This window comes from Callospermophilus lateralis, chromosome 9, assembly GCF_048772815.1.
Source record: "Callospermophilus lateralis isolate mCalLat2 chromosome 9, mCalLat2.hap1, whole genome shotgun sequence".
Taxonomy (NCBI): domain Eukaryota; kingdom Metazoa; phylum Chordata; class Mammalia; order Rodentia; family Sciuridae; genus Callospermophilus; species Callospermophilus lateralis.
Genome location: NC_135313.1, coordinates 61,275,634 through 61,290,980, shown reverse-complemented (window position 1 = coordinate 61,290,980; position 15,347 = coordinate 61,275,634). Strand labels below are relative to the sequence as shown.

Below are 15,347 nucleotides of genomic sequence, written 5' to 3'. Positions count from 1 at the left end.
TCATACTGAGGACAGGAGGTGCTGACAAGCCACAATCACCAACAAGACTGACTCCAGTGACTGTTTTAGGTGTGATCTGTTTCCTGTGAGCGAAAAAACAGAGTCCTCAGTCTTCTCATGATCTCAGTATCCCTCACTTATTCTATAATGTAAATTTGTAGGGGGTACAAAAGGACTGGATTTGAAGTTAAAAACCTGAGTTGAGGTACTAGGGCGGCCACTGACCATCCACTTAATATGAGCCTCACATTCTTCATCTGTAGAATGGGGGCCTGGTTAACCCTAACCTTCTCTGCCTCAAGGTCCTCAGGTGAGAAGTACTAGATATACAAAATATATTATTCTGGGTGGGCAGACATACATAGTATCAAGAGGCAGCATCAGAGACTTCAGGAAGAGAACGTCTTATGGTTTTCTAGTTCAAACTGTAAGACATTCGACCATACTTTGCCTCGCAGTGCCAGAGTTTGCAGGGAGAACCCAGAGGGAGCCACTCACGGAGCTGAGTGAGGGATTCCATGACCCTTCTCCATGCACACAAAGGTTCTCCCTGCTCTGGTCATGCAGGGAGTCTTCCCCAAAAAACTTACTGCATTCATTGATGGGCTCATCAGAAAAATCTCCACAGTCATTATCGATATCACACTTCCAGGACTGGGGGATACAGCGGCCATTGTCACACCTAAACTGGCCTGGCTTGCAGGTCCTGCTGGCACAGTGAGAACTGTCTTCGTCCGAGTTATCCCCACAGTCGTTCACTGAGTCACACTGCCAGGCTTCTGGGATGCAGCGTTTGTTGGCGCACTGCCATTCATTGGATTCGCACCGGTGGTTCTCTGTAAGGCGGGGGACACTTGGTTATCAGCTTACTTGGCATCCAGAATGAAAGCTCCTGCCGGGCGCAGTGGCGCACGCCTGTAATCCCAGTGGCTCGGGAGGCTGAAGCAGGAGGATTATGAGTTCAAAACCAGCCTCAGCAAAAAGCAAGTTGCTGAGCAACTCAGTGAGACCCTGTCTCTAAATAGAATACCAAATAGGGCTGGGGATCTGGCTCAGTGGTTAAGTACCCCCTGAGTTCAATCCCTGGTACCAAAAAAAAAAAAAAAAAAAAAAATTGAAATCTCTTAACTTACTCTAATGGAAACAGGAGAATTCAATCATAATTTCTTTTCATAGGACTTACCTCCTAACATACCTATTATCAACCAGTGCTATTTTGATGTGAGTAGATATACCTTTGTCTATTACTATCTTCCAAGTTCTTAAATCTCTCTCTCTTGCATACAGAATTAAGAGACAGGGACTTAACAAGGGTCTGCTAATCCCCTGTCCTGCTAATCTTTCCTGTCTTTGTTCCCCTATGGATAATGGTCTTCAAGCTTCCTGTGTGTTGCTATTGTTGGTGTGTGGTTTTTAACTTAGCAGCATTAGGTTGAGGGATTTTTGTTGTTGTTGTTGCATTTCTAAGTGAAAATGAAAATAAATATTGCAATTGAGAGTTCTTCTTTTAATGGGAGTAAGAAATTGCTCTCAAGGAGGGTTCTAGGCCCTAACACGTGGTAAAGAAACACCAATCTAGAATATCTACCTCAAACATTTGCTCTTTAAAGACCTTAGAATTCCTATTTTTAAAGCTCTGTAGACAAAGACCTAGGGTGGGTCCTGACCTTCCTCCTAAGACTTTGAACCAGTTTTCATCTTCTGACATTCAGGAAAACCCTAGAAAATCATGATTGTACACAAATATAGAAGTGGGGAAAAGAGGTGTAAAGCAATTCAACACACCACAAAGAACCTGGTCTTCGTCAGACCCATCAGAGCAATCCCGGTGAGCATTGCACAAGGACTGGGGGCTGGTGCAGTTGCCGTCCTTGCACTGAAACTGTCCGAGCCGGCAGTAGCGATGTGGGCACAGAGCAGATTCATCAGAGCCATCAGTGCAGTCTTTCTGTCCGTCACATTTCCACCAAATAGGAATACACCTGCACAGAAAAATAAAAACATAGCCCTTTTATAGAAAAGCACTGGGGTGGCAGTGAGCAACAGTTGTCAGGAGAGAAGAAATCAACAACGAATCCCAAGCAAAGACATGCATGAGTTCTCCCATTGTCCCGAAGAGGAGCCATTAAATCTCAGTTACCATGGTGTATTTTCAGAAAAAAAGATAATTTAGTGAGATAGCACAGGTGTGTTAAGACTGAAGTACACTGAAAATATGTTTTGGATATGATAATTAAATAGCTTCCACAATGAACAATAAAGTGTGTGTTTTTGTGAGCTGTGGTTCTAGAAGTAGTGATGAGATTGCCTGCCAAGGTGGTATAAGACATCAGGGATTGGCTGGGAAGCTGGAGGACCCAAATAACCATCAAGTGCCCACGTCATGAAGAGTACGCTAGATTTGTAATCTCACATATTCTATCTAGGAACCAAAATAGTCTGCTATTACATCTTAGATGCTATGATTTGCATTAACATCTCTCTCTACTCACTCTCTGACTCTACTCACTCTCTGAATTATCAATGGTTTATTATGGAAATATCCTACAACAGTATCTCACAGCAAACACAGATGATCAAAAGCGGACTCAAACTGTAATCCTGGATCCACTGACATAGGTAAATAAGGAGGCAGCACTGTATAAAGGTGGAAAAAATGGGGAACTCATGTCCCTTTTGAAGGCTATTTTCATTAGATAGTTAGGTATACTCTGGCCCTAACACTCAGGACAATTTATCAGAAATAAGAAATAGTTTCCTTTCTCTCTACAAAAACCTACCCACATAAGCATTATCATTTTGGTTAGCCAATTCCTTCTGTTCATGGGAGGAATCATCTGAAGTTAAAGACTGAAAGTCTTGGTGTGTTCCTCACAAAACAAAGTAATTAGCCAAAACCTTGGTTCATGGAAAACCCCCATCCCTAAAGCCTCCAAGTTCAACTTGCCTAAGTGGGGAGAGGGGAAAGGACACCTTACTTTTCACCATTAGCACACAGGAACTGGGTGCTGGAGCACATGGGCAGGCAGATGGTTCTGCCACTCAGCTGAAGGGACTGGAAGTCATCTGGACACTGGCAGGTGAATCCTCCTCCTCCTGCCTTGATGAGGCAGAGATGAGAGCAGCCACCATTGTTGGTGCCACAGGGATTGTTCACTAGGGAAAAAGGGAGAAAATCGATGTTCATTGGCTTAAAGAGAGTGTCCGGTATGGATTGGCTGATTATCCAGCTTGACAACTGGACTCATCACCTCTTAGAAAGAAGGGAAAATCATAATCTTAGTTTTACCCTTTACCCAAAGTTTCTAAATTAGACAGATGGTAGAGTTATAGAAGCATCAACCTTGTGCTTTGAGAAAAGACACTTATGTGCTACCAGAAGTGACATGCTCACTGAAGTCTGCTAGAAAAGACATGTTTCTAGAAGTCCTTGGGGAGCTTACGTTCACGTACCAGAACCTGAGCAAGAGTTTTAATGTGCAGCCGATGCCTCCTTTGTCCTAAAGACGCAGGCAGCAAAAGTCTGACCATGAGTGACATGGGTGGCTACATGAGCAGTGTCCACACTAGGTTTCTGAATCATCTGTTGGAGGTGAAGACTAACCTGATCTTCTAGTAAAATAGTATGAAGAATATCATCCTCCAGAAAGAAAATATCTGAATACTTTTATTTTGTTCCTTCTCATTTTTCCTTACTTCCAAGTTTGTCATCTTTGTTGGCAAGACATCACTCACAACAAAGCAGACCCAGAAAAGCCAGCCTGTCCCCAAGGCATCCTCCAGACATTTGCTAGACTATCTCTAAGTCACCAAATGACTGTCACTACATGAAGAGGAATACAAGATCACAAGAAACGCAGATTCTCTTATTTAGGAGAAACTAAAGTGAGCTGTTCTTGCCATTATCATCTTCAATATAGGAATAGCATTTGTTTGTTATATAATACAACATCATATGCAAATAGACATTTAATAAGTGTTTGTAATGACTATGATTTTCTTGTAAACACCTTCTCTAAGGTGATCTTGGTATTAAGGGATGATTGCTAATTTCTTAGGCATGAAAATTATATTATGGTTAGATAAGAAAATGTCCTTCCTTGTTTTGCAAAGGTGCTTCTTTAAGTAGTTAGGGTTGAAATATCATGATATTTTTAATTCATTTTAAAATACTTCAATCCTCCTATGAAACTAGATGAAGTAACTATGGCAACATAACAACAAGAAAATCGCATCAAAAACAAACGAAAACCCCCAAATTGTTCTTTAAGAATAGGAAAAGTTTTCAGAAAAAGAAGTTGTTTGCATCCTTCCTGGAGCTGGGGATGAAGCTCAGTGGTAATTCACTTGCCTTGTGAGACCCTGGGTTCAGTACAAAAAACGAAAACAATACTCAAAAGTAGGGTTAGAGGATAAATTCTAAAGGTATCTGCATACTCCCAATATTCAGCATGTTTTTGAAGGAAACATTAACAAGTAAATTGTGATATTTGTAAATCATGGTATTTGTGCTTAAAGAAGGAATCATGATACCACATAACCCAAAGCAACCTTGCCAAACTCCTCCATTACTCACTCACCGATTGGCTGCCGGTACGGATGGTACACATGGATGTCAAAGGGCCTGTGTGTGGTGTTCACCAGCACCTTCCTATCTGATCCATCATATTTGTTTCCCTTTTCAACTGTCCTTGTATTCCAGTCTGTCCAGTAAATAGTGTCTTCAAAAATGGTAATAGCAAAGGGGTGAGGCAGCGTCCCGTCATACACTGTGTGCCGATGGCGACCCTCCAAATCTGAGTACCTGGGGCAGCAGGAAGAGACACTCCCTCAGTGAGGAAAATGACCCCACAAATGCCTTGCAGGATGAGTGAACAACAACAACAACAACAAATTTAATAAAACTACCCTCCTGGTCTTTAATGCAAACTAAAGCTAAACTTAAAGGATTTATTTCAACTGACCAAAAGATAGAAAAGTTAGAAAAGCCATGCTTAAAAATTAGGAACAGCCACAGAGGTAAACAATCACTGACTCCTAACCCCAGCTGGTGTCCTGCAGCTGCAGCTGGCATGGCTGTGGAAGGTTTGTGATCTCTCACGCTGATGTTTTCCATGAAGTATCCTTTGGATTTCCTAGGGTGAACACCATTCTTGTTTCCTAAAGTCATTGGAAGAAATCATTGGAAGAAACCAGAAATGGCAACATAAAGCTGGAATCCCATCTTCTGGGGAACATTCTTAGGAGTGAAGCTGTTGTAGGAGACAGGTTCTCAGTGTAACCCCAGGTAATATGCCTTATGGGCCTGCAGGGTTAACTTAACACTTGTCAAAGAACATTTAGTACTAATCATGCCATGAGCATGAATAAACCATCAGAAGGGAGTCTCTGATTTTGAGATGTCACAGAGCATCCATAGTCATAGCTGAATTTCCAAGTCATCTTAGTTCCAACGTATCTCAGTCATTTCTATGAATCTATGCCAAAAGTCACTTCTAAAATACTGATATTTTAATATTTTGAAAATTTGGAACAGCTCCTAAAATTCAAACAAGAAATAGAATAAGCTACCAACCAAAAAGTATGATCATATTAGCCTTGCAGTGTTAGAAATATTTCCCCAGAAGCTAGGAAAACCTGAAGACCTGCTTGGCCTGTGTTGATAACAATGAAGATAAAGGATCAGAACACAGCTACAGAACTTCCAAGGGTGACATTTCCAAGGGCCCTTGAAGTAGCTCTCCTGAATGACTGGCACTTCTAAGCTTTTGAATGCAAAGGGCTGTACCTAAAGACATTACTATGTTCCAATCAGGGCCATAAATAGCCATGCCCCCAAAATAAACATGTACTAGTTGGTTAATAATGTATATTATCTTTTTTAAAATAAGAATTTTCAGGGCTGGAGTTGTGGCTCGGCAGTAAAGCACTCGCCTACCACGTGAGGGGCCTTGGGTTTGATCCTAAGCATCATATAAAAATAAATAAATAAAGGTATTGTGTCCAACTACACCTAAAAAATATTTTTTAAAATAAGAATTTTCACTGCCTATTATAATACTTCACACAATTTAAAAAAATTATCCTGATGCCAGAAAGATTTCAATGCATTATGACATTGAATAAATGATAACAGACCCTGTTGCTAGGCAAAATATTTAACTTATCAATAAATGCACCAATGCTTTTATTCCTTTTTATTTTTTCAAGGACTATATGGAAACCATGAAATTAATCATATATTTGGGAGGGGAAAATAAAGTAAAGGGAAAAGGAAATCAAGGTGGGTATTGAATATTAAGGGGAGAGATTACTAACTTCATTTTCTAGAAGAAGAAGAAAAAGAAGAAGTGAAAGTACCAAGTTATCAACCCTGATAGTACAACTTCAAAGTTCACTGTCTTTCTACTGCACCACACCATAGGGCTCAGTGAACTACTTATAGGAATTTCATAGAAATGGACTCAAAGTGATTTATAATAAACAGGCCAGCTAAAAGATGCACAGGACAAATACGCTGGAAGTACAAGTCCTGGAGTCTGCACTAAACTGTGGTCCTGTTGTTTTGTTCTTTTCTCTTACTTACTCAATGTAACCCAGGTGAGCATCTGCCCAGTACAGGAGATCGTTGGTGTAATCGATGGTGATGGCATTGGGCCACTCTAACTTGGTAGAGATAATCACAGACTTATTGGATCCATCCATGCCCATTCTCCCAATGTACGCACGGTAAGCCCAGTCTGCCCAGTAGACATGCCTATAGGAGCAAACAGAGGGTCAGTCCCTGAAGCTGAAGGAAGTCAGTAGCCAAAAGACACAGCTTTTCTCCCTTTAGAGAAATGGAGTTTAGATCCCACAGGGCCTCTTAGAAAGGGAAGAAAGCTAACAGAAAATAATCTAGAAGAGATAAAAGGGGATGAGGTACAGGAAATGCTCAAGGGAGAATGATCAACTATGGACTTCAGTGGTCTGACATGGAGAGTCCAGGAAAAAAATGTCTCTTTTGCCACAGTATTCTTTGCATGCAACCAAAACGTGTGACTTGGAAAAAAAAATGAAAAGGTGTGCCATGGCAAAGATAACAGAAGAGCAGATGAGGGTCACTTGAACAAGCCATGCTTCTACCCATTATACTAAACCATTTACCAGGTAGGAAAAGCAGAAGACAAATCCCAGCAAGATACTGGCCTTGAGAGAGCCACGTGAACAGCCTTTTTGATAACAGAGGCGGAATAAGGGCATGAAAGAAGAGCCCAAGATTACAGGGAGACAATACCCATATTGAGGGTGAAGGACAATTCCTCTGGGATTATCAAAGCAGAAGGTGTTGTTGGCATCCACACAGTGCTGGGCCAGGGTGCGGCGGTATCGACCTTCCAGGTCGGAGACGAAGAAGCTATCTAGGTGGGCATCCACCCAGTAAAGCTTCCTGAAATAGAGAGCGAGGGGTTACTGACAGAATCACTTGGTTCAGCCACCCAACTTCCTGTTCAAGCTTCCTGAGAATCACACAGGCAGCTGTTAGAAGGCACATTTCCCAGGCCCAAAGAAGGTGGGAGGGAGTCTGAAGTTAACTTTGCAGCAATGAGACAATGGAAGGTACCAGAGTGTCTGCTACAGTTCCCACTTTCAGGGGATGTCATGTAGGGAATTCTGAGGCCACACCTCACAGCAGGAGTCTGGTTTTACCTCCTTCCTGCAGCCAAAGGCACCTTCTCAGGCAGTGCCAAGGTTTACAGGGTGGGGAAGCAGAAACAGGTGCCATGAATTACGGTTTGAATGGTGGAATCAAGGAAACGGACTTGTCTAGTGTGCACAAAGGAACTCCGAATTCTGACACCCTTGATGGAAAGGGGTACCTCGCCCATCATGGCCCAGTCAGACTAGACTGGCAGAATGAGTTTCTTAAGCTATGATGTATTTTACTTAATCGAACTTAAGAAGCCTTGACAATGTATTAGAATCTGTTAGAAACTTCTGCCTCAGGGAGTTTCAGGTCTAATTGTATTGCTGTTCAATAAAACCAATTTATTTTCTGTAGAGCAGGTGTTTGTAACCAAAGAAGCCTGGACTTTGGGGGTCTGTACACCATCCAAAACTGATGCAAATTGTGTAAGCACAAGTGGGTAAGTGCTTTTATCCATCAAGGGGCCCAGGGTTTTCATCAGAATCTTAAAATATCCCAAAAGATCAATATTCCTAGAATTGGAGGGTCACCAATACCAATTGAACAGAGAATGGTCTTCTTCTAAAGGGCTTAAATGCTTCTTTGCATGACATAAGCCCAGTCCAACTGTGCTAGAGGCCAGAACAGCAGCATCCAGTTCTTATGAGGAGGGATAAATGAATAAATGGACATGCCTTGCCAATTAAGACACTTGAGTAAGTCCCAATGAGTGAGGTGACCACAATCTACAATCCTGGATTCCATCATGATAATGGCCAAGAATAGCAATAATAGTGGTCGCTATATATTGAATACTTACTAAATGCTAGGCCCTAGACTAAGAAATTTTTAAGACACTGTATCACAGCAACCCTGAAAGGAGATACTATTATTCCCATCTTCCCGATGAGACTGCAGAAGCCCCAGTGTTATATAACTAGTAAGTGGCAGAGCAGGAATTCAAGTCCTCGTAGATTGGCTACACTCCACCACAGGGCACTTCTACTCTGTTGAGGTTCCTGCATTTCCATTGAGTTTTCTTCATTCCATAGTTGAAAGACTGATCCTGTGATCAGACACTTGGAGAGAACATGAAGACCTTCTCTGTCTGCACTACTGGAAATATTAAGAAGACAAAGAGCCAGCACTATCTTCCAACATGCGTAGTGGTGTTTTTAAAAATCAGTAGCTCAGACATTATTACCCTATGTACATATATAACTATATGGCTGGTGTGATTCTATATCATGTACCACCAGAAGAATGAGAAATTATACTCCATTATATATGATGCATCAAAGTGCATTCTACTGTCATGCATAACTAATTAAAACAAATTTAAAAATTAAAAATAAATCAGTAGATCAAGTTTAAAAGCTTTGGAAACTAAACAATCTCATATTGGCTGTGCACTTTTGTATTAATGTTGGGGTAAAACATTTCTAATTTCAATGTAGTACCTATCTTATGTCTCCTACCAATGCAAATGTGACTGAATTCTATCTTTCATGTTTTAAGGACTATTTAGCCTGGCTGTGCTTCTTCCTGGACTTTTGAGAAAAGGTGTGGGCCATTTTCCCCCAGCCTCACTCAGATTTCCTTGCTCTGTCTTCCTCACTACCACACATAGAAATAATTCTCCTTTCTGATCAAGAACATGTCACAGTAGAGAAAAAAAAGGGCTGAAACCCAGACGGAAATAATATTCTACCAGTTTGGGGGGGAGAGGGTTAAATGACAGTATCTTTGAGTTATAGTATTATTTTCCCCTGCACTGCAGCAAATGATGGGGACAGGAATTGGACCATGGTTAGTTCTGTTCCTGTAAATCATTAATCACTATGTTTTTGGACATGGAGTAGAGCCATATTCATATTCATGCTGTCAATGCTTCATACATTATTCAGCAAGAACTTAGGAGTACGTCTGGCAGGCCAGCTGCTCAGGGAGAACCGGGCTCCAAATTCTCCCTCTGGTTTTAGGCCCTTTCCCCTGAAGATGGCCACAAGGCAAGGAGCCACCTGGAGGTCTGGGCTGACTGCAACTAGAATATTCACATTAGTGCCTATAGCTTCATGTCTACTAACCACACAGTCAACTGGCTTATGCTTCCAAGTATCTAACAGACTTGATATGCAACAGAGGCATTAAGAAGTGTGCCTGATCAGGTAAAGTTTCAATTATAACATCATCGTCCTACCTTGAAAACCCTCAGTCTCTAGAAGAACTATCTCAAAAGAAAAGCATTTCAGATCAGCCATCCTCTGCCTCATGACGAACCCAGATTTGGGAATGACTAAGCATTGGAAGCAAGCCTGTGGACTCCAGAACAGCAAGGGTTTTGCCTTCCTGTTCACCTCCAGGTCCCCAGTGCCCACCATCACACCTGGCAAGAAGGAGGTACTCAGCATATTTAAATGACTGAATGCACCAATGAATGTGAGGATCAGTCCTTAATATCATCTCCAGTTAACTGAAGGCCTACGGATAGCGGGGTTCTTCCCTCCCTTGTGATACCCTTCTCCATAAAAGTGATATCAGAAATTCTTACAATCACTAAAGTTCTGTGGTATCCTATTTGAGTATTAAGTAAAAAGCAGAAAAAAAAAACATGCAGAAGTATTAAATGCATCCACATATTAACACAGGTTTAAAAGATCAATTCCCTATCCAGATAAAACACAGCATTTTCCTTGTAATTTTTAACTTTTAAAAAGCTCAGTGTTTCCTCACCTGGCAACCCAGTCAACAGCCAGACTTTCTGCAGCTGGTAGTCTGTGGCTTATGATTGTCTCCCTGTTTGTCTTGTTCAGAAACATCCTCTCGATGACTTGCCTCTCTCTATCAATCCAGTACAATCTCTTTTCTACTCTGTCAAAATCCAGTGCCACAACATTGCCCAGTCCTTGTAAAATGAGCGAGTAAGAATAGCCATCTACAGTTAAATTTCTCAAATAGTAACGGTTGCTAAAAATGAGATAGGGTTCAATGTTACTGTTCTGCCGGCAGGTCTTCCCATCTGGCTCACGGATGTAGCCTGGGGCACACTTGCAGATGTAGGAGCCTATCACGTTCTCACACTTCTGGCTGCAGACATAGGGCATCTCCTTGCACTCATCAACATCAACACAAGTCCGCTTGTCAGACATAAGCTTGTAGCCAGGATGACAAGAGCAATAGAAACTGGTTAGGGTATCTGTGCAGTTGTGGTCACAGCCACTGATGGAAGGATCCTGGCACTCATTAATGCCTGTAGGTAAAAGACAGTTGTTATTATTATTTTGATATAAAAAATGTCAGTAATGTCAACATTTCTCCTGGCAATATCAATTCTTAATGAATCATGCCAGAAGACTGTCAATGGGGATTTCCAAAGACCATGGGGTGATTCAAAAGCCACTATTTTTTTCAACTTTCTCTCCCACTTAATCCTTCAACTGTGGTTTTCACACTCAATACTAGTAACAAAGGTAGCTGACTTCTAGTGCTGTGCTTGCCAACCTCTCATTAAACAATAGTTTTAAAAATAAAATGGCAGGATAAAGGAGAACAGAGGGTCCTGCCTAGAGTGTAGGCAAAACAGAATCCCCTTAAGGAAGAGGGGAAAGGCTGATTTGTGATATCCCCTATTTCAGTGATGGGATAGGCACACCCTGGCCAATCTCAAGCTACCAGCTTGCCACCACTGACTACAGAGTGGCAAAAAGTTATCACCATGTGCCTCTCACAGGACAGCATGAGCATGGGCATGGGCATGAGCTCATCACCAGGAGCACCACAATAGTAGGTGTGCCTGGGCTGGTCGTGTGACACATGGCCAAGCTCACTCAGAAACCATCTGCAAAGGGAGGGGAACAGGTGCTTATTAATTCTCTATTCAGCCAGGAGCCACAGATTAAAAATTACTTCATGTGCTAAAAAAAAAAAAAAAAATCAGACCTTATACTGCTGCTGATTTACCAGGTAACACTAAGCAATTCATTTCATATCTACAGGGTAAAGTTGTATTATTTGCAAAAGAAAGAGGGTTTACATGATCAACCAGATTTGTTCTGGTTATAAGAGTAGATGTTTAGTACCTTTGGAAGAGACCTCATGAGATCAAACTAAAATTTTACATTTGCATTATGTACAATTGAGAATTTGGTTTTGGTTTCAATAGGCACGGCAAAATTAATTAAAGCCTAATGAGAATCTAACCAAATTAGGACTAAATATAAGAAAATTTTCTTAAGAGTTTTGGTATAAATATCTAAAAGTAATAGGTGTTATTTTTATTTATTTAATGGTTTTTAAAACTTTTGGTAGAAACTAACAGTAGTTTTTCTTGTATTAGAGCAAATAATTAGGTTTTGCATTTTTTTATGTTATACATATATATTCCCTTCTCTAAATTTCCATAGCACTTTCTCTCTGAGTTTCTCTGTCTAGGGCTTGATTTTTATGTTAAGAACAGAAACCACATTATATATTCTGGGTCAATTAGGCAATGCACTTAATGACCACTGATAGTGAATCAGTGGAAGAAAACAAAATAAATAAAAAGATATGACCTTTCTTTCAAAGCATTTGTCTCTTCAATCAAAGAGACAATGCCAGCATACCCGAAACAATGCTCCTGTGATCAAACAGGAATTCAAGATGCTGCTAAGCAAACAGTACCCATTTTGTAAATTCTCGACTGGTTTGCTTATGGTGGTGGGGTAAGGAGGAGATTAAAATTCTCCTATTGAGCACCTGAGGACAAAACTGAAGAGCCAGCTAAGCAGTCCTAGCAGAGAGATGCTTCAGGCAATACGTCATCCCAAGGGTCTAAAGATAATCAACACTGTTCATTCTTGGGCACCTTATTCAGCAGACCTCTTAAAAAAAATGGCCTGAATATTTGTTCATCTTCTATTCTCTCTAATGGTTGCTTAACTCAAGAATTATCTCCCAAAATATGGTGGTGTGCCTGTCTTGCATGCCAGGAAATCTTTGCCTTTTGATATCAAAGCCACAAGAAATTTTTGGAAATGTGCACACAGAAAACAGATGATAAAGTCCTGGTCAGTCTTGAAGGATTGAGAAGCCACACCAAGCCATTAGCCCTCTCTGTCCTTTTGGTAAGTTTTCCAGTGTACTCACCACAGCCTTTCTCATCACTGTTGTCGGAACAGTCATCCAGGTGGTTGCAGACTTTCACCATCTCGAGGCAGTGCCCATTGTCACATTTGAACTGATGAGGCGGGCATGTGGCTTCTGGGGTGTGGCACAGGTGCTCCAGCTCATCAGAGTTGTCCCCACAGTCGTTCTCCTCATCACAGACATAGTCCTCACTAATGCAGCGCCCATTCCGACAGGTAAACTGACTCTCACTGCAGGTGGGGTAGGAGCAGCCCCTCTCATCACTATAGTCACCACAGTCGTTGCGCCGGTCACACCTGTGTGAAGGGACCCAGAGTGGCTGACAAGACTCATCTCTCATCCGAGTGTTTCTTCTCTATCCACCTGAATGACAGCTTAAGCTTGATCATTTCAATAAGATGAGCAACGACTTGGTCCCCTTCCCTCCAGAAACTTCATCTTCCTCACCAATAATAATGTGGCATTTGAACAGCATGCCCAGGTGCTACGGTGAGAATGTGGATCTAGAGCTTTAAAAAAAAAATCCACATTCATCTTTTCCCCTAGTTGATAGATTAGAATATTTCTCAGATAATAAGATAGCTTAATTGCACAGTCAATATCCCAGTGACAGAAGTACCCATACCCAAGTGGAAACTCAAAAGGGTGAGTATTGTGTATATAAAGGTTAAGATCATTGGGTGTCTGCTAAGAACATGTTCTCTTCCAACTGGAATCATATTTGCACTAGCAGTCCTATTCATTCTATCCTTCCATAGTCCCATGGCCATTTATCATGAGATATGGGCCATTATGGTTCTGGGAAGGAGGGAAAATTAGTAGATTAACATGAATATTGGCAAAGGAAGAAGGCCTATTGTAGTCCTAGAAGCTATTTGGGGACCTAACATTCCCAGGCATGAGGACCATATAGTTCCCTCAAGTGATGTGAGCCAAACAGGTCTTTCTTCTCTACACTATTCCAAGATCCCATAAAAGTCATGGTTACTAAAGAGGGTTCTGCTGACAATAGCAAACTCATCCTAAGTGTAAAGGAATTTAGGCTAAGGACAGACAAAACTCATTTTGATAATTCACACAACAATTTACAATAGAAGGCCCAGGAGCTGGAGGCAGAACATTGCAAGACCTTAAAAGGCATGGAAGGTGAATGTGATCAATCTTACCAACAACCTACAACCAACTTGCTAATCGCAGTTGCCATCCACAGACCCAGGTCCCTGCCAATGTGATTAACACCACAACATATGCATGGACCTTTGAAGAAAGCCAGGACCACAGAACACTGGCTCAGCCCCACTTGGCCTCGTGGGAGATATTACAACTCATTTCTGAATGCTTTGAGACACCAATGTTTTCCTCTCTCTAGTTTAATTCCAGCTCAAGAGGGAAAGTCAGGTGAAAAAATCACCAGGATTTTAGGCGCAATTGTGTGTCATTACTCCAGTGAGCTGCTCAAAACTCAATCTTAGGCAGGTGCTTTGGCAGCATTAATAACAAGCCCAGGAAAACAGTCAATAGGAAAAGTAATCCCATCCAGCGAACCAAATTGGGGAGCACGCATTCTGCCAAGCAAGCAAGAAGATGCACATTAACAGGATACTTGGAGGCTAATGGTGCTCCAGACACACAGAAGTTCAAGTTATTTTAAACTCTATAGCTCAGGCTTCCAGGCATATGGGATTTTTGGTATTGGTTTTTTTGGTTGTTGTTATTACTCTCATTGTTTTTCCTGTTCTGTTTTGCCATATCCCTGGTCAAAAGCAATTTGGAAATTTCAGGAGGAAAAAGATAGGAAGGGAGAGAAATAGGAAGAGGGGAGGGAAGGAGGGCAAGAGAGAAGAAGAAAAGGAAAGATGAATTAAGTCAGTAGAAATCTATTCAGACAGAAATAAGTCATCTGGGAGATCATAGTAAGAACAAAGCAGAGCTCAGAATGCTTAGAAAGGGAGCAAAAAAAACCCGAATCTGACCAAAATTAAGCCTTGTTAGAATTGTATTCCATACATTTTATGCCTAGGTTTTCAGAATATATTAACATCTAAGACTAATGATATTAACTATTTACTGTATTCAGAACCAAAGATAAGTATAACATAGTACAACTCTTAAACAGGGAGAAAATACAGATAAAAGAAGATTAATTTCACCATAAAAAGCAATCCAGAGATTATATCAGTTAAATACAAACAAAGCATGTTGAATGCAGTTTCACTACAAAATGAGACAGTTCCCTACTCCTGAATATCTTCCAATTGTCAATGAAGAAATTCTGCCCATTTGGTAAAGTCCACTTGGTCCTCATCAGGGATGAGATAGCCTGTAGAGCACATTTTCTACATAACATTTATTTACTTTAATCATTTCTAATCTTTGATCATCATGCTAAGCCCCTGCTTCATTTTCAGCCTTCACAGAACATGACTTAACCTTCTCTTCTTCTCCAGGACCCCATCATAAACATGCAATTTACACCACACTGTATCCCAGATGCAAGTCAGCACCTATTGATGGACATCTGCCACTAAAGCAAATAGCCCCAGAAATTCTGTTG

General features: G+C 41.1%; 1 protein-coding gene across 1 annotated transcript in view; it reads right to left on the bottom strand.

The window, feature by feature from the left end:
- Lrp2 (LDL receptor related protein 2) overlaps positions 1-15,347 on the bottom strand; it is a 184,431-nt gene that overhangs the window by 34,395 nt on the left and 134,689 nt on the right. Inside the window, exons 50-57 of the mRNA XM_077110314.1 lie at positions 12,794-13,089; positions 10,400-10,916; positions 7,277-7,429; positions 6,587-6,757; positions 4,581-4,804; positions 2,979-3,156; positions 1,786-1,982; positions 591-836 (exon numbers count right to left, since the gene is read on the bottom strand). Coding sequence (XP_076966429.1) covers positions 591-836; positions 1,786-1,982; positions 2,979-3,156; positions 4,581-4,804; positions 6,587-6,757; positions 7,277-7,429; positions 10,400-10,916; positions 12,794-13,089 — 1,982 coding nt within the window. The remainder of the gene's footprint in view (positions 1-590; positions 837-1,785; positions 1,983-2,978; positions 3,157-4,580; positions 4,805-6,586; positions 6,758-7,276; positions 7,430-10,399; positions 10,917-12,793; positions 13,090-15,347) is intronic.